This window comes from Miscanthus floridulus, chromosome 12, assembly GCF_019320115.1.
Source record: "Miscanthus floridulus cultivar M001 chromosome 12, ASM1932011v1, whole genome shotgun sequence".
Lineage (NCBI taxonomy): Eukaryota > Viridiplantae > Streptophyta > Magnoliopsida > Poales > Poaceae > Miscanthus > Miscanthus floridulus.
This window is the reverse complement of record NC_089591.1, coordinates 63,159,891-63,180,104: the sequence shown is the minus strand read 5'-3', so window position 1 is coordinate 63,180,104 and position 20,214 is coordinate 63,159,891. Positions and strand designations below refer to the sequence as shown.

At 42.9% G+C, this 20,214-nt stretch overlaps 1 protein-coding gene and 2 pseudogenes across 1 annotated transcript; 1 reads left to right on the top strand and 2 right to left on the bottom strand.

The window, feature by feature from the left end:
* Window positions 1-2,162: 2,162 nt before the first annotated feature.
* On the bottom strand, window positions 2,163-5,840 carry LOC136498579 (uncharacterized protein At3g06530-like; annotated as a pseudogene).
* Window positions 5,841-12,170: 6,330 nt separating this feature from the next.
* On the top strand, window positions 12,171-15,733 carry LOC136497175 (disease resistance protein RPM1-like; annotated as a pseudogene).
* Window positions 15,734-16,639: 906 nt separating this feature from the next.
* LOC136496391 (deSI-like protein At4g17486) lies at window positions 16,640-19,500 on the bottom strand. The gene is made up of 4 exons (XM_066492054.1): window positions 19,167-19,500; window positions 18,011-18,298; window positions 17,847-17,927; window positions 16,640-17,247 (listed from the first exon to the last, which is right to left on the bottom strand). Exons 1-4 carry the CDS (start codon window positions 19,285-19,287, stop codon window positions 17,111-17,113), a joined length of 627 nt encoding a protein of 208 aa, XP_066348151.1. The 5' UTR covers window positions 19,288-19,500; the 3' UTR covers window positions 16,640-17,110.
* Between the last annotated feature and the right edge of the window lie 714 nt (window positions 19,501-20,214).

Here is a 20,214-nt window from a genome sequence, read left to right as displayed (position 1 = left end):
TGCCCTGGGGCGGCACACTTCGTCGGGTACAGCGACAGCGACCACGCCGGCGACATCGACACCAGCAAGAGCACGAGCGGGATCCTCTTCTTCCTCGGCAAGTGCCTCGTTAGCTGGCAGTCGGTCAAGCAGCAGGTGGTGTTCCTGTCCAGCTGCGAGGCTGAGTACATAGCGGCCTCCACCGCTTCGACTCAGGCGCTCTGGCTCGCTCGACTGCTCGGTGATCTCCTCGGCAGAGACACTAGAGCGGTGGAGCTCAGGGTGGACAGCAAGTCCGCTCTGGCCCTGATAAAGAACCTCGTCTTCCATGAACGCAGCAAGCACATCCGGGTGACGTACCACTTCATCCGAGGCTGTCTTGAGGAAGAGAGCATCAATGCGAGCTACATCAACACCAAGGACCAGCTTGCAGACCTGCTCACCAAGCCCCTTAGGATCAAGTTCCTTGAGCTCTGCTCCAGAACTGGGATGGTTCAACTTTCCCACAAGACGACGCACAAGACTTAGGGGGGAGAATGATGGATAAGTCTGGCTGCTGTGGTCTTTGTGGGGCTGTTGTGGTCTTTGTGTTTTTAGGACAACATATAACAGCATCTTAGACTAGATGACAGCATCTAGGACAGCATCTTAGACTAGCATCTAGAGGACAGCATCTTAGCATCTAGGACAACATCTTAGACTAGCATCTTGGCATATGCTTGGCTGGCTAGCAGCCTATAAATATGTATCTCCAATCCCTCGGGTTGGCATGACATTGAGAAATAAACCAGAAAATTGTCCCAACTCCTAGTGTCATCCTCTCTCGATAAGAGTAAGAATTCTGCTACTACCAAGAGTGAGAATTCAGCGACTAACAAAACACACCAACAATCTGCCTGCAGGGCCACTCCAGCCTTTACCAATTCCTAAAGGTGTGTGGATGGACCTGTCCATGGATTTTATAGGACTACCAAAATCCCAGGGCTACAATGTAATCATGGTGGTGGTTGACAGGCTAACCAAGTTTGCTCATTTTGTTCCACAAACATCCCTATACAGCAGCTGACATTGCACAACTTTTCATGGATAACATTGTCAAGTTGCATGGCCTCCCCAATTCAATTGTGACTGATAGAGACACTATATTTGTCAGCACCTTCTGGAAGCGGCTGTTCAAACTCTATAAGGTCAAACTTGCCATGAGTACAGCATATCATCCACAGTCAGATGGGCAAACTGAGAGGGTGAACCAGTGTCTGGAAATGTACCTCAGATGTGCAGTCCAAGATGTTCCAAAAACATGGAAATCCTAGATATCATTGGCTGAATTATGGTACAACTCCTCATACCATACATCTCTTGGTTGTTCTCCCTTCAAGGCTCTGTATGGAGTGGAAGCCAAGATAGGAGCCCCACCTGTCTTAGAAGCAACTACACCAAGTACAGTGGCTGACTTGGTTGAGCACAGAGAGCTTCATCTCCAGTCCTTGAAACAACATCTTGCTGCTGCTCAAAACAGAATGAAAGTCATGGCAGATAAGAAACGCTCCAATCTTCAGTTTCAAGTGGGAGACATGGTCCTACAGAAATTGCAACCATACACATAGTCTTCAGTAGCCAACAGGCCATTTCCCAAGCTCTCATTCAAGTACTTTGGTCCATATAAGGTTTTGGAGAAAGTGGCGAAGTGGCTTACCGACTGGAGTTACCAAATGATAGTAAGATACACAATGTCTTTCATGTTTCCCAACTTAAGCCTTTCCTTGCCGGTAACAACTGACATTCAAGCAGCAGAAACAACACCAGAGCAACTGCTTGATCGTCGCCTGGTGAAGAAAGGCAATACAACTATTCCTCAAGTACTTGTCAAGTGGGCCGGCATTCCAGAAGCCTCGGCCACCTGGGAAGACTACAATGTGCTGCGTGCGAAGTTCCCTGACACTGCTGCTTGGGGTCAAGCAGGTTCTTCGGCGGGGTGAGATGTCAGGACCACAGCGTCAACAGAGTGAGATGACACTCAAGGTGGAAGAACAGCAGGAAGAGACGGCATTAAGTAGCGTTTATTTGTATTTTGCTTTCTATGTCAAGTAGGACCCACGGGTCAGAACTCTATGTATTAAAACCCTGGCTTATAAGAGGGGAAGGATTATTCACAATCTGATAATACAGAACCGAGCTCCGGGGAATCCTTCCTCCGCTCGTTATCGCCCGCGATCTGGTTCAATCTCCTCACGTCTCGGCGATCGCCGGCGGCCAAGGGGCGTGACACGGAGGCTCTCACCGCTGAGGGTTTCCATCTCTTTCAAGATCTCCTGCGACAGTGTCTTGACAGGGAGCTCCACATCCTCAAGCAATTCGCCCAGGAACTGGATGGTCTCTGGTAGGAGAACGACGTACTCCTCCTCCAGATGTTGGACCATGTACCTGATAATCTTCAGGCCCAGCATTTTGGGGCGAACTTTATCACTCCTAGTCTGCATCAGCACCTGCAATTTTATGAGGAAATTGTAAGCCAGAGGGAGTGAACAATAAATCCTGTACACTGTTGTTCATAGTCTTTAGTCTATACTATTATTTATATTAGGTAACCTAAATCCTGTGAGTTACGAAATTACTTTAGTTAGTGCAGGTACATCACTAAGTTATAGGCAAAAAATCTGAAAACCTTAAAGAGATTCCCACCTCATGGTTAAGAGGCTTCCAAAGAACATCTGACTGTGCAGTGACTGCCATTTGGCCCAAGCACAAAATAATAGTTTCATCTACTTCTTCAATTGATGGAGAGTCCAAAACTGATTCAATAGATTATGGTGGTTGCATAACAAATTGAGAGACAATTGGCTTCAAAAGAACCTGCAAACACCAAATATATTAAAATACAAAGATATCACTGGGAAAAACTGCACAGGTTGAAGGCGGATGGTATTAATATCATAGGAACAAAGAATTATTACAGAACATGACGCCGATTTGAGTTGGTGCCGTCTCCAAAGGCACAATTTGACTGCTAATTCCTCTTATAGGTTATAGGATATCGTTTGTGGCAACAAAAGTTTAATCATTACAGAGTATTTGTAAATAAAATATAATGCAAGCAGTTCTGTACCACAGATTTTTTATATTATTAGACTAATTGTTGGTCAAAGATTATGAAGTTTGAATTTTGAAATATGCGCGCGCCTTATACTTTGAGATAGCAGGAATACAACAGAACATGAAAGGTCACTGCCATGCACTTTTTTCTGTGCCTTACAAAAAGCACACGCCAGCAAGAAAAGGGAAACACTTGTAGTACAACGAACCAACCAACCTGGAAATTAGAGGAATCGAGGATCTTCTGGTCATTATCATAAAGGAAACATTTGTATAAGGCTTTCAAAACTAGAGCTATTAAATTCCACAGTTTTAAGTTTTTAACCTCCAAAATTTATCCTTCTGTTCAACTTCAACATCTTCAATTTTGGCCTCCTTTTGTTTCCAACCAGCCAAAGCATCGTCTTTAGATAGATACTGGATAGATCCCTCCAGTAGATACTTGAAGGTGTGAACAAGGACCTTCACATACAAATTAAATAATCAAGAGAGAAAATATATGGCAGCAGGTAGTTGAAAAAAGCATGATTTAGTTGGGGTCGTTAAGAATGATGAGCGTAAGCGTAATACACCAGACAAATAGCGTGGATTACTGACAGTTAAAAGAAAGGTGAAATCAAGCTCTGAGTATGCTCTGAACATAACTTAGGATACAGTACTCAATGCAGTTATGAAGGTACCTGTGTTGTTCAGCAAGTTTGTTAACCAATTTGTAGAAAACAATTGCACGGTCCAAACTTTTCTTTGATGAGGACTGATCAACTTCGGACTCAGCCCATTCCAAAGTACAAAGAAAAAGTGGCCTACTAAAAGTGCCATCTGTAAGCTTCGTGGTGAGAGTGATTATGGCATGAATAATACTTTGCTCCACCATATTTATATTATTCTTCAAAAAGTCAGGATGTTGGCGACGGAGATCAAGGGCTGCTAAACAATGTTCATATTTTTTTCGAATGGTAAGTTCCTACAGCCAGCCGGTCCATTGTACCAACTAGGCTAGCAAGCATATCGAATGCCAAACGAAAGGCTTGTATCTCCACATTTGCAGCAAGGGAGTACATATTCAGTAAAGGTGGGAGGATAAGCCGGACCTGCAGCCGATAACTCGATGAGATGCAAGGAAAACAGGGACGTTCATGTTTCATCAAATGACCAAGAAAAAAATTGAACAAATTTAGATGACATACTGGAACTTTAACAGTCAGTAGCTCTCGAACATGTGCTGCTTTTGCATCTAATTTGGCGTGCATTTGAGCGCTACATTCAGGATGCAGTTCTGCCAGAACCAGATCAAGTATTTCCTTCAAATATGGATTAACAAATTCACCCAGCTTTTCCACAACCACCCCAATTGTTGTCAGTGCAGATAGCAGCACAGCTGTCTTGGTTAGAAAGTCCCGGAACAGTTCTAGTTGAACCATGAGCATAATTTCCACTAGGGCAACATGAAATCTGATGTGATATTAGCATTATATTTTTCATGATTAATGGGAGTTGTGGTAATGCTTCTGATCCAATCACATTTATCAGAGAGCCCACAGTATGAATTAAGTAATACAGAAGACACAGCTGCCTCATCAGAGCCAATGTGATCAATGATTGTTGCAAGGCAGTCGCTATAAACAGGATTATCAGAGGGATATTCTTTTGCTATTGTTTCAGGCAAAGAAATAGCAGCAATTTTCACTGAAGTTTCTGAATCAACTTCTTTGTCAAACAACTCCAGAATCTTTAAGCACAATTTGCTGAAATAAGGACCAGAGCTCTTGTCTACTTTAATTGTAGTAGTACCAGAGTTATGCTTCAGGCTTTCCTTTGCTTCTGGACCAAACTGTTTCATCTAGCAGTTTCAGACAACATCCCAAGTGTCTGTAGAGAAGTATAAATCAATTGCAATGACATTGGAAAAAAAAGGTAAAACCAATAGAACAAAAATCTGCTAACCAACAAGTACCTTTCTTTTCACATGACTATCTGAATGATCTAACAGTTGAGTAATTCCTCTGAAATATGTTGAAGCAGGCATCCATCCAGTAATAGTTTTGAGTATTGTATTTGCAAAATCTCTGACGTCCTTAATAATGTCACCAGAAATATCTCTCTTTTTTTTCATCTCTGGCATACACACCACACAAGACAACTTCGTCCATAACTGCTCCAAGAGAACCCTACGAGAGGCAAATAAAGATGACAGCACATAAAAATAAAGACTAAACAATTTCTGGAGTTCACTATTAACTTGCCAGTAAATGAATAAGATAATACTTCCCCTGTTCCAAATTGTAAGACGTTTTAGCTTTTCTAGGTGCATAGCTTTTTGTTACATACCTAGACATAATGTATATCTGGTTGCTACAACCAGATATACACTATGTCTAGGTATGTAACAAAAAGTTATGCACCTAGAAAAGCCAAAACGACTTACAATTTGGAATGGAGGGAGTAAATTTTTGCTAATTAGACTCATTGAGCAAAATAGAACATGGAATAGAGAAAAACGCTAATAGAGTAATAGTTCAACCAAATGAGCTACCTGGATAAAAGTAGCAGCTTCTTTAGATTCAAGCTCAAAAATCAATTCAGTATCTTGCAATTTAGATAGAACAAGCCTCATTGCGACCTCATTGCGAAATGTAGCATGAGATGTAGATCTTGCTTCTCATGCACCCTGATTTCTTTTAGTAGCTTACTCAAACAAGGAAACCATAATTTATAGGAATATTGGTCGGTCACATTGACTGCCAATCCATAACCCACTCCTGTGACATACCCAATCTATAATGGCGCCACTGATGTTCTGAAAAAGAGTGTGAAATCCGCTCAACCAATGAGTGTAACAGATGCATGATCACAGTACTCAAACTATCTTCATTTCCAAAGGTCCTGAAAATAGCATAATAAATTTAGCTAGCTAGCCATATGCTACCTCCATCACAAAAGAACGACACTTTAGCTTTGTCTTAAGTCAAAACTATTTCATGTTTCACCAAGTTTATAGAGAAGATTGTTAACATTTATTGACACCAAATGGGTACATCATGAAACTAAATTGATTTTATTTTTCAAGCCTTAGTTCGATTGAGACATTAGTAAAGTTTCAGAAAATGAATAACTGCACAAGCATAAACAACAGGTGTACTCTTGTACTTGGATGGGATCAACCTGCAAATAGCAGCTAAACTGCAGAGGAAATTCGGAGAAAGCTGATTGGAGTATTCTGGGAGCTCACATAAGAACCAAACAAAATTCTAGAACGCTCGGATTAGCGAAAATGCCACCAAGCTGTTACCCATGAAATGCTGGCTACTCTAGAAGAGCAGAGCAAATAAAGCAACAGCATGCTCGAATCAATCAGGTCGGTGGTTAGGGGCACGCACCAGAGAGGGAGATGGGCAGGATGGCACGGAGATCGCAGCGCCGAGCGACTTGATGGCCTTCAGCTGCGATGCGATAGACGACATCGCCGACACCTCGTCTCGTTAGCGGTGGCCGGTGGCCTCGTTTGGAAAGAGTTGGTGCCGCCGCTACTGAACCCTATACCCTGCACGGCGGGAGACGAGCCAGCGGCGGACCTGACCGGCGGTGACACGGAATTGGTAGTAACGCACATACCCAGCCACTCATATCTCTTCATCTCCAGCTCACTTCGGTGACTTCGGTCACTCAACACCTCTCTTATCTCCACCAAATCGGCCAACGATTAATTGGGTCCAGCCGCTCCTGGCTGATACGATGTAACACCGCAGTGTTAAATATGAGCATGTAAAATTCTATGAGCATAAGCATCATCCAAGCATTCATAAATATGAGCATGTAAAATTTGATCTCATTCTTATATATTATCATATAAAATGTTGATTATATATATATGTTTACGTTTGCAATTATGTATGACCAATGTATAAGATGATTGTGGGATCATGAAAACACCTTAGACACATCTAGGATGGTAAATGAAACAATGTTTGTATTGATGACATGGGCTAATTTTGCTTCTAAGTGTTGGTTTCATTTGAAAAGATATTTTCATGATACTAGTTTGATCAAAGTTGAATAGTAGCTTAGACTATTTGCATGGCTATGTGACCTAAATAAAAGTTATAGTTCTTATCATGGGTAACAAACTTTATTTAATGGTCATGAACTAATTTAGCGTCTAACATGGTTAAATAGAGCTCAAAAGTATCAACAAAATGTTGTTTTGTGACTTAAGAAATTTTTCAAGTGTTTAAACTGTTTTCAGTTTCAAAGTACCTCATTTTTTAGCAATGTAGTTTGTAAATCAGTGAGAATTAGATGATGGTTCCTAAAGCAAAGTTGGAGATCCCATGTAACTCTACAATTGTTATTAATGAAGTTTTTGCTAATTCACCACGGATTAAGAGTTATAGAATCACTAAGTTACACTGTCAGTCGGATTCACCGACACTAAATCGGCGCCGCGTGCGCGTCGTGGCCGACCGGCCACAGGCCGCGACCGTCACGTGGAGGCCGCCCGCCGACGTCGGGCCCGCGCGTCAGGCCGACGCGGGCATCAAAACGGCAGCAACATGCCCTCCCTCCTCACTCGCTCTTACTTGCTTCGCTCTGCCTCTCCCTCGCCTTCGCCGCGCCCAGGCAAAATTGAGCGGCGCAGCTCCGCCACGCTCGCATGCCATCACCACCGCGCCATTGTGCAATAGCTCGTGCACACAGCTCCGCCACCACCTCCTCCACCTTGCCGACCCGCTAGCACCACCATTCGAGCAAGGGTAAAGGCGTATTACGCGTCGCCGTCACCGCCATGGCCACGGAGCGTCGCCGAGCTCCGAGCTCACCGTGGCCAACCTTCTCCACCGCTCCTCCTACCTCTTTCTCCCTGGTTCCGTCATCTCCTTAGGCCATAGATGCACACGTTGTCGTTGTTTAACCGCTACCACCACCGTCACGTGGGAACGCGCACCGCCACCGACTTCACCGGCCGCCCTTAGCCCGCTCTAATACCCGTTATCGTGTCGCATAGAGGTGTTGCACCTTCTCCGATAATGGAGATCTACCTTCGGCCACCGTCTCGTCAGAACGGTAACACCACCGCCATGCTCTGTGTACCGCCGTGCCGCCATGCACGTGGACAGAGCTCATCGTCGCTTCACCATGGCTCAATTCGCACCGTAGAGCTTCGCTAGGGTTCGTAGATGCCGTAGACGTGCTCGCCTGGCCATGCCGTTGCTAGAGATGGCCAGAGCACCACCACGCATCGCCGGCGAGCCTCCATGCTCGTCGACGAGCTAGCTCCGGTGATCCTCCGAGCAAACCAAGGGTGCCTATAGGTGTAGAATAGGATGGAGAACATGTTAGTGCCGACCTCGTCGTCGGCGATCTCGCCATCGACGAGCTCTTCGCTGGTCAAGCCGCGCCTCTATTCTGTGTTGCTGATATGTGGGTCCCGTTGACTTGTGGGCCCCAGCTGTCAATTAGTTTTTGAATTATTTTCTAGATTTATTTTCACAGATTTAAATGCAAACTTCAAAAATTCATATATAGAGCTAGGAGTGTTCAAATAGGGTAAACCAAATTTTGTTGGTTTCATATTGAAGTTTACTATTTGATAAAAATATGAAATCTACTATTTAGGATATTTTTCTAGGAGAATTAAATTGAGCAAGATAAGTGCTTTTAAAGTAGTTTATATCTTGTAAAATGCATAACTTGAGTTAGGAAGGTGATAAAATTATGATTTCAATTTTGCTGGTCTTATGTTAACATGATCAAGCTAGAAAAAATAGTAAACCTATAGTAAGCATACTTGAAATATGGTCTTTCTATTTAATCCTAATTAATTGCTAGTTTTTAGTAAAATTAATTGGGGTAAAAATACATAACATATGATCATATAAATTTTTGAAAAGTATTCTTATGCTAGGAGGAAAGTAATAAAAATATTAAATCTATTCTTTGGCACTTTTTACTATGCTAAACTATTTTTACTAAAATAAGCTTATGTAACTTGTCATTTTTGTAAAGGTATCTATACTTATCCAAATGGTATGAAATTTGTACAGTAGACTATTAAAGTCATTTGTAGGCTACTGTAATTTTCTCAGAATTTATTAAGTACTAGAAGTATTTATCCTTTAAATCACCTTATTATCTAAGAAAATTAATAAATGAATATAAATAAATTAGTTATGTTTAACCATGACATTTTCGGTTGTGCTTGTGATGTATATGATCTATTGATATTATTAGTTAGGCTTAGAAGTAATTGGTTGTATACAACTAGTTAATTATTGCCTTATAATTCAACTAGGTTGGTTGCATGTATAGTTTCTGTTACGGTGATGATTTCATGATGATAATGATCTTTTTTGTAAAGATGGTTATAACAAAATTATAGATAACTTACTGATCTACCATGTGTTAAATTTTCATAGTCATAGGTCTTATGGTTTAAGAATTATGGCTATTAGAAGTCTGCTGTCAGAAATGCTCGCTCTCTGGATAGATCTGAATGATTGAATTGTTTGACCTATATAACTGATGAATCACATTAAGAAGATTAAAATAAAGTTGTAGGCAATTTCATAAAATTTTCAGAATGTCCCTAACCATATTATTTTGATGTGTATAACTCTAGTTATGGTCAAAACAAGTGGCTGTTATCTTGTAGTCTAGAAAATAATTTACATAAGTGTTTGTTTAAGTTATTAGAGAAGAGATATGCACCTACTTAGTAAAATAAGATGCAACTTGTTATCACCTTAATGCAATGCTGTTGAAAACACTTATGAGGATGCATTTATCATATCATATCATATTATACATGTCATCATATATACATTCGTGATATCTTATTTCTTGCTCATGCATATAAGATCGTCTAAAGGGATAACTCTTCTAGAGTTCAACGAAGAAGAAGAAGAGGATCAGCAGGAGAAGCCTCATGCCGTAGCTCCAGAAGAAGAGGAGCAAACTCTCGAGGACCTCCCTAGGTGCTCGGATCATCGGCCAACCTCTTTTCTCAAAGGTAAGCCCCACAGCATTCTAAGTCTCCTATATTTTATAAAACTTCGCTTAAGTCCTTTATGTTTGATGTATTAAGTTATAAGAGTTGATTGAAAATATTTGATGCATAGAACTACCTTATCTAGTTACATATACCTTTAATCCTATGTAGGTACAGGATCAAATATATGCTTAGCCATGCTTAGACCGGTAGAAGTCGGGTGATTTACTGTCATCTGTGAGATACAGGTAAATACAGAAGCACGGTTGGCTATATTTGCTATCGTGGAAAAGAACCATGGGGTAATATAAATGGAGGCCGGACGAAGTCTATGTGTAGGTTGACTCATGTGATTCCGTCTGTGTCGATTAAGGACCGTACCGTTGTTGGCGCTTCTAACAAGATTGAACACATGCCTCTCACTTAGCTGGCCGGGTAACCCGTTCCGACCACGAAGCTGAGTAGCTCAACTCAGGTCAGCCCAGTTCTGTAAAAGTACGCACTCTAGATAATAGTAAAGATGTGCGGAGAGCTAGACGTGAGCCCAAAGACAGGCTGGCCTGAACGTCCTAGCAACTAGTCGTCCTTGATTGTGCGGCGCTGGGAGAACCCGTGAAATGTGGACCTAAGTACTAAAGGTGACCGTTGACCTGGTCTGTCTGGGTTTGTGTTAGGAATAAATTCTCAGCTGGTTAAAATCGATTCGAATCGCCATCTATCTCGGACAGTGAAAAACTTGGCTAGTCCCAATATCATAGTAACTATATCATGGAATGATGGTTATGATGAACATGGAATTATAATACCGGCTATGGTTACTACTGCATGCTATTAAAAGATATACCACATGTTTGACATAGGTTAGTTGCTAATCTAGAGATGAATAGCTATAATTAACTTGATGACCGAATTACAACTCTATACTTGAAATGGTAAGCTTTTTATGCAAAATATGATCAAGCTAGCTCCACTTATAAAGCCTTGCATGATCCTTGGAGTCATTTTATTTTGTTTTGTGACGAGTAAGTCTAGCTGAGTACTTTCTCGTACTCATGGTTTTATTCACATTGTTACAGATGGTACAGTTTATCATGGCTATTATAAGAACTATTTCTGTCCCGCCGTGGACGAGGAGTGAGCCCTGGACAGACATCTCTTATTAATCATTCTTATATGCTTTTATGGAAGTGTGATCGGAGGCTGGCACTATGTTTAAATAATGTTGCAGATGTTGGTTTTCAAACTTTTAATTTGCTTCCGCTACTATGTTACTTGAACTTGGTTTGTAATAACCTAAATTCGTACTCTAATGGATGAACTGTATTTATGAACTTTATATAACGTGTGACATGTATGTTAAATCATGTACAATCTTGGTTGTATGTTGATTGTTAATCGAGACCCTTCGTGGTACTCGACGGACTATCGGGTTTATATGGGCTCAAGTATGACAGTGTGTGAGGGCAAAACGGGTGTTTAAACGGGAAAAACGGCCGTTTAAACGGTCAAAACAACCGATTAAACGGAAACGGTGTACCACCGTGTAGTGTTTAAACGGTGTGTAAACGGGCTAAACGGCCGTTTAGGCGAACAGTGAGTATGACAGGTGACCGTTTACGGACTGTCATTACTTGTGCTTTTATAAATTGGCCGGTTCTGCTACAGGTGGACCCGTCGCGCAGCGCTATATAAAGAAGGTGTGAGCTAGGGCTCGGAACACGAGGTTCAATGCAGCGTCAGTCTACCTGAAGTTCCTAAACTCTAGTCGATCTAAAGAGTACGCGACGCTGTGAGCGATAGAAAGCCATCATCTCGCTGCCGCAAGAACAGTGCCTTCACCGCGTTGTTACCTCTACTCCAACACCCGAGGCCACGTCGCTGCTACTTCATCGTCGATGCCACGATCGTGACTGATTTTGGTGAGCTTCATCAACAAATCCCTAGTCTAAGTTAAGTTTTACCTGCTAGATATGCACCCAGATGTTCGTATAATTCAGGGTGGTCGGCTGGTCATATTTTAAACTTATTTTGACTTATTTCGGATTGATTAATAGTATTACGTGAAAGAGAATAAATTCGAAAAGCTAAATGAGCTAGACAAAAAAATTATGATTGCTTTCACTCTCAACTGGTCAAATATCTTTTCGATCTGTTGACTTAGTCCCCAACTCCTAGATCCTAAGCTCTCCATGGCGGAGATGATCGCCGTATCCCTCTCGGCGAAGGCAGCCGCGTCCTTGTCCGAGCCGGCAGCCGTGGAGCTGTCCTCCCTCTTCGCCATTCGCTCCGGGGTCGCCGCCGCCGTGCGCGAGCTCGAGCTCCTCCGTGCCTTCCTCCGCTTCGCCGATTCTCGCCGCGGCACCAACGATCTCGCCGTCGCCTGGATCAATCAGGTTCGCAACGCTGCCTTCGAGCTCGAGGACGTCGTGGACGAGCACTCCTACCTATCCGGCCGAGGCTTCATCCGCAGCTGCGCCAATTTAGGCGCCTGGTTCGCGCTCTCCAGGCGACTGCAGAAGGCGCGGGACAGACTCCGCGAACTGTCGGCCGCCAAGGAGCAATACGGCATCTTGCCGGCGATTTCCTCCGCGGACGCGGAGAGATCGTATGCAGTTGGCGGCAGCGCGAGCTTCATCAGCCGGAAGGTAGCAGATACGGCGCACTTTCTCGGAGAAGAGGATATAGTTGGCTTTGCGGCGCAGAGGAGCTTACTGATGGAATGGCTGACCGAGGGACATGGAGCCCCGGCGGACGCTGGTCACCGTCTTGGGGATGGGTGGTGTTGGCAAGACCACTCTAGTGACCAACGTCTTCAGGGAAGTTGCCGCTAGCTTCCACTTCGATTGCGCCGCATGGGTGTCCGTCTCCAAGAACTTCACGAGGGAGGACCTCTTGAAGAGAGTCTTGAAAGAACTTCAGCGGGACGTTCGCGCCGGCGTGCCAAAGGACGTTGAAGAGACGAGTTACCGATCGCTGGTGGAGGCTTTGCAAGGCATTCTGTCCAAGAAAAGGTACTTGGTGTTGCTGGATGACGTCTGGGACGCGGCTGCATGGTATGAGATCCGCAGTGCATTTGTTGACGATGGAACCCGGAGCCGGATAATCATCACTACACGCAGTCAAGACGTGGCTAATCTGGCAAAATCCACCAGGACCATCCTGCTGAAGCCGCTTCCTGAGAAGGAAGCGTGGTGCTTATTTTGTAATACAACATTCAGGGAGGATGCTGATCGAGAGTGCCCTCAGCATTTGGAGCACTGGGCTTTGGAGATACTGAACAAATGTAGTGGTCTACCATTGGCGATTGTGTCAGTTGGCAATGTCCTTGCTTTGAAGGAGAAAAGTGAGTTTGCTTGGAAGAGCGTCCATGACAGTCTTGTGTGGGATGAAAGCACTGATCATGGAATTGGGCAAGTGTCAAGCATACTGAATCTGAGTATTGATGATCTACCATACCATCTAAAGAGATGTTTTCTTTATTGTAGTATATACCCAGAGGATTTCTTTGTCAAAAGGAAGATTTTGATAAGGAAGTGGATTGCTGAAGGCTTTGTTGAGGAAAAAAACCATGCCACAATGGAGGATGTCGCTGATGATTACCTGAACCAGCTAGTGCAACGAAGCCTGCTGCAGGTCGTGATGAAAAATGAGTTTGGACGCGCCAAGCGGTTCCAAATACATGATTTGATCAGAGAGTTGATTCTGAGTAGGTCGGCAAAGGAGGGACACTTCGTATTCTCAAAGTGCACACCAACATTTGAGTCAAACAGTAATTTCCGTCATCTCATAATTGATCGATGCGGAAGTAGTGACCTTCCAGCTCCACAGATGGCATCACTTCGGTCCCTCCATGGATTCAAAACAGAATTGAATACTTCACTGCTGTCTCGCTTCAGATTACTAACAGTTCTAAACTTATGGTACATTCTAATAGATAAGCTGCCTAGTGCAGTGACCAATCTCCTCAATCTGCGCTATATTGGCATCCGTTCCACTTTAATCAAAGAGCTACCACATGAATTGGGACGATTACATAAGCTGCAAACTTTAGATGCCAAGTGGTCCATGGTCCAGAGGTTGCCAAGCAGCATAACAAAACTCAAAGGTCTGCGCCACCTGATATTGTTTAGACGCCACACTGCAGATTTTAGGTTTCCGTATCCTGGTAAAGCAGTTGTTCTTCCAGGTGGGATGGGAAATCTGACCTGTCTGCAGACTCTGAAAGTACATCGAAGCTAATGAGGAAATGGTCAGATCCTTAGGAAGCTTGAAACAGTTGAGGACCTTAGAACTATGTGGTGTGCATGAGGGCAATCTTATTCATTTGCCATCAGCCATCTCTAAAATGAGCTACCTTCTATGCCTTGGAATTGTAGGTCGGGATGCTGATGTACAACTGGACCTCCAGTCATTTTCACCACCACCATTGAAGCTACAAAAATTCACCCTAGCAGGGAGGTTAATAGGGAATAAGCTACCTTCATGGTTTGGTCACCTTAGTGGCCTGATGCAGCTGCAGTTGCATTCTTCTAAACTTAAGGAAGATTCAATTGGATTGCTGTCATCACTTCCTAGGTTGTTTGATCTTAGCCTCGTGGATGCATATGAAGAGAAGAGCTTGATCTTTGCAGCGGGTGTTTTTCCTGTACTACGAAAACTAAGGTTAGATGACTTAGCTAACCTTTCTCACCTAGATTTTCAACAGGGGAGCCTTGTAAATCTAGATAAATTGATGCTTAGCCACTGTTTTGAACTAACTAAAATACCCCAAGGCATTGAGAACCTTGTGCATCTCAAGAACCTGGAGCTTTCTGATATGCCAATTGAGCTTACAGATAAGGTACAGAAGGGGCAAGAATCAGAGGGAAAACATCAAGATGCTTTGCACACGACAATTGTCAAGGTCCTCCATATGCATAATGGGCGATTGTTGGAGAAAAAAGTTCACATCAACTTGTGTGCTTTACAAAAATAGAACATTCAAAGATCAATGCTATACAATTTGAAATCTCCTGGATCTGAATTCAGCGATAATCGTGGGTGAATCATGTGGATCAATTCAAATTCTTGCATATATACTGGCATGACAACTGCTATAGTCAATCATTTCATTGTGGCAACCAAGAACCAACCAATATGGCAGACTATATTACAACGATATGCCTAGAACAGATCTCTTCAGCTGTTAACTAGCGTGTTTTGTTCCTGGTAAACACATTGGAAGGAGTCCTATGATCATGCATATTTGTGTCTGTTTCTATATATTTGTGTCCTGCTCTGATCATGCATATGATCGAGTGCACACTGTATAGTCTTTTTTTGTAAACACTAGTTGATTTATATCTGTTTTTGAAGCAATGGCCTATCGCCTATGGGTCATTGACTCATGCTGTCCCTTTTCTAGGATAAAGCCCTATCAAATCTTGGTGCAGATATTTATGCGTCAGTAATCTTTGGGGTGGAGACAGCAGCATATCTGATAACTAGGCATGAGCATGGTACAGAAATAATGAAATACTTTTCTCTTTGCATGCCGAACACAGCAGGTGCAGCGTGCAGGACCAAGATCCATTTTTCCCCCCTTTCAACCAAATATGTAATGAAATGAACCTTTTTGCCTGCTACTAGTGTGATCATTGTCAAAATGACAGAATTAAAAGGTGTGAATTAACTAAGCAAAATTTGAAGGACAATTCAGATGGATTGCCATTGACAGCCGTTTCCCTAAGACCCTGTGGCCTGTGGGTTACAAGTTACAGGGAATGTGAAATCATGCTATGCTCCTCGTCCTAGGACTAGGAGCGTCGTTCCCGTTCTGGAACGTGGGAACAATCGTCCTGACCGTATCAAAGCATTTCTTAATTAACGTACAATGTTCCTCAATTACGTTCTCCAACCCCATCGACCTGGGAACTCAGTGACCCTGACCACAGTTATGACGCTGACGCATGCTTCTAGGAACACAAAGCTGCAGTTGCATTGCATACAGTTTGATGGAGACAAAATTAGTTGGTGTACATTGTTGATATATTACACACCTACAGTACGCATGAAGGATTTTTTTTTTTTTTTACCTAACTCAATACTGACGTTTGTAGTATGTGAGACTTAGCAAAAGCCGCATTGAAACTCAACAGAAGAGCATAAGCATCTGCATCACCGCTTTGAAACCTAAAGGGTCTGTTTACTGCTTAGAACTGCTCTAACTCTAAACTCCATGGTACCATGGACTTGAGCGGGTCACAAACACCGTCACCTCTACGATTGTTTTTTGAAGCGACCAAACACCTAGTACTAATTGTTACAAAAACCAATTTTCATTAAGAGATATATATGTTATGTGAATCTGTTGACACAATCTTTACTCTACTAAGCATACATATAATTTGTTTTTTTTTTCTTTGTCAAGACTTGCAAAGTCTGACTTTCCAAATCTTAATACGACCTATATTTTGAAATAGAGGGAGTAAATCCCTAGAACTTAGTAAAAATATGTATTAGATCCTTAAAAACCCTAGAACATTTCTCATCTTCCAAATGGGACCTTAGATTATGATCCAGTCCAAACACAAATAGCACACAAAAAATCAATCAGCCACTGAATAGCCATTATAAACATAAGTACTTCTATGGTACTTATATATTACAATACAACATGTGCTGGCTAAGGCCGCTAGATAAGGATTGGGACACAGGTCGTTTCAGACTTTCAGTATTATCCTTATCACGATCCACAGCCTGGTGCCACTTTCGGGCAGGCCAGTTCCGCAGTGCCACAACTCACGTCTCTAGTGCGTACAGTATCACTCGAACACAAGATACTTAGGATGAAGTCACAACTCACGAGTCATGACAGACAAAGAATTAGAAAGCATGCCATTTCTGTCGAGAGCTATGTGTGTATGTAACAAACTCAGTGGCAAAGAATCAATACAATCAGCAGCATTCATCTACACTCCCTCAGTCCTGCGACAGCCGGAGAAGCACTCAGTGGACGTCAACTGCAGCATTCGAAGTTATCCTTGCTATGTGGAACCCAAAGGCTTGAATAATTCAGAGAAGATCTTTGGCTAGCTTTGGTGGCACGTCTATAGAATGGACGTCAGCAGTTGATGGCAGAAGGTGTTGGTCCAACTCTTCCAGATCACTGTCTCCAATAATCGATGAAGATACCGAATCCATATCATCATCTAAGAAAGTGAGAAAATAGGGCAGCAAAATGTGAACAAAATAGAAGATAACTAGCAAATGAACAAGATGACACAGCATATTTAAACTATCTACTACTGTTTGCAAATCTCAGTTAGAATCTGGAGTGGTTTATAGAAGGTTACATGATACTGAGCTGAAGAAAATCAATAATCTGTAGTGTTGATAACTCAACCCTATCTAACTTGCTAGCTAGATATTATCATTACCTCTTTTTTACTAGGTATATTATGAGTCATGCATGACACAACCATCAAGCAAATCAGATTAATGTTCCATGAAGACGAAAGTATGCTAGGTCAAATGGAGAGAGAGAAAGTTTGATCTCCTGGTGATTATTTTGAATATGACCAAAAGGCTACCAGATTACTTACTAGTAAAATACTCAGGATGGTCAATCACTCATTACACCAAGGAATACCAGTCAAATGGAGGTTCCATATATTGATCAGTTGATGTATATAGGACAGTTAAAAATGTAAAGTTTAACAAGAAGGTCTAGGCATTTAGGTAGCAGCTCATTAAAAAAACTCAGGTCAACTGCACAAATCCGTATAAGAACTTTCGGGCACAAACTCACCAGAAAATGCAGGATGAGTAGGGACGTGTCTTACTGTGGAAACTTGGATGCCTTCTGGTAGAAGACAGTTGAAAAATGAACCTAAATATAGGGGAAAAACAATCAGATACCTAAAAAGTCTGAAGCACATCAGGACGAAGACATATTAAGCTGGTGATACCAACCCACTCTTGCTAGCCGATTCACCCACCCAGGGATTGATTTCCTGGTCAAGTTCTTACCGACATCATCTGTAAAATGGTTGCAATTCTTTGAAATCAAATGATACGTGTTCCCATTGTACTTTCCTGCAAGATTTTCAATGAAAGAGCGGAACTCTGCTCTAGACAAGTCAGTTGTGCCCATCCACACAGATCTTCTGTAGATGAAACCAGGACAGCTTTTCGGTTCCACCTCAAATACCCCACTTGTTGGAAACTCGTGTGCTCCAAATCCATACTCCATTCCATGAACTGTTTATTTGAGTAAACCATACACCAGTGTTTGAGTTTAAGCTCATAAAAATCAGTTAGCTAGCACAATGCAAGCTACCAAATGGAAGTCAAGAGGTAATGACAACTGCTAATGGTACAACTTTTTTTTTACACCGGAAACTAATGGTACAACCTTACAAAGGTAATGACAACTGCTAATGGTACAACTTTTTTTTTTGACCGGGAACTAATGGTACAACCTTACAGATAAATAGTGTAAAGTACAGCACTACAAACAAGTGTACCACAGAAAAGTGAAGGACAGATTCTTCAGTTTTAGAACAGCAAATAAGCCACACACGTCTACCAACCCCCGCGAACTATTATTCCAGCCATTGCCAATGCATAACATGATACGCCTATTTAGAGACAATATTCACCCTTACTACTAAACTTTTTAAGTGTCCATCCCTATGCCACAGTTCACCTGCCCTATTTGAGCACGTTCCAGTCCTTGAAGCTTCAAACTTCGACAAGACAAAAACAGCTGCCCAACCATGTCAGAAACAGCGAATGTAAAAATTGACCCCCGATTTAGCAGTTTTCTTCCGTGCCCAGAACATACTAATCGAATTCCTTTTCTTGCTTATGAACAGCAGCAGAAACTCGTAACATCCTGGGAATTCAAAACAAACCTATCGCAATATTCCGCCCCCTTCTCTTCAACTATAAACTATCGCTTTCCCCTCTTCAATCACTAGACTACGATTTTGGGTAACTCCTAGTCACAGCAGCCCTTTCAAACAGGTATTGTACGAACACCAGAATATGTACAACTTCAACTGTACACAATCAACGAAACCAAATTCCGGCAATCCGAGGCAAGAGGGAGTGGAAACATAAGCACCTTCGATTCCGGAGTGGAAAACACCGAGGCCGAACCAGTAGAGGTAGTTGTTCATGGGCGTCAGGTCGTACACGTTGAGCACCACGGGCGCCCCTCCGCCGGCGCCGTTCTGCGCCTCCATACCCACCGCGAAGCCGAAGTGGCGCTACAGATCTCGCGACTTGCGTGGCATTAGCTTCCCGATTAGTGCCCTGGTCGAGCTGAATCGAAGGGAAGCCGGGCGACGGATCGTTTTGCTCCGCCGCTCCGATTTGATTTGGTTCGATTCGATGCGAGGAAGGGAAAGAGCTCAATGCTCAACTAACCGGGGAACATGCACCCTGTTCGCTTCCTCAAAAAGTAGCGGTAACAAGCCGGGATGATATTTTCCGTCTGGCGCTGGCGTTGCGACCTGTTCAAGCGACTGTCGTGTGGGGCCAGCCAAGCGCGGGGCCGCTAGTCCAGTGAAACGTAAAGGTTGCGCTATTGGTGAGGGGACTTGGAGGATTATAGCGATGGGTTTAAAAGCTTGATTTTTAGTGGGGCGCCACAATTGCGTACCGGGACGGCCTTGGACTGGTGTACCGACGTGCGGGCCTGCGAGGGAAAACGAAATGACGAAGACTTTTTTGACTTTCCACGTCAGCGTCAGTTTGGAAGTTTTGGGCTGACAAAAACAGCTCTAAGTGTGGCTTCTGTAGTGGAACAGATTTCTTGATGGAACTAAAGCTGTTTCTGGTCACATGCATCTGAGAACTTCTCTCCGTCTCGCGGGAAGAGTCGCAGGAGGCGATTTTTTTTCTTTGCAGGCCCCACTTTATACAGGATAGACATTGTGCGCTGGGTCGATCACTACATCAGCCTATTCCTTGGACCAAGACTACTTACCGAGTCCGAGTCCGGTAGTATACATTGAGCTTGCTCTTAGAAATGGGGTCTGAGGCAACGATCTATATAAACAGTCCGCACCAGTTATAGAAAATATCACAATGCTCTGTCTATATAAAAAAGTAAACCTCATAATTTTCACCCAAAAATAAACTTGACTCTACAATGGCTCTAGGTTGCG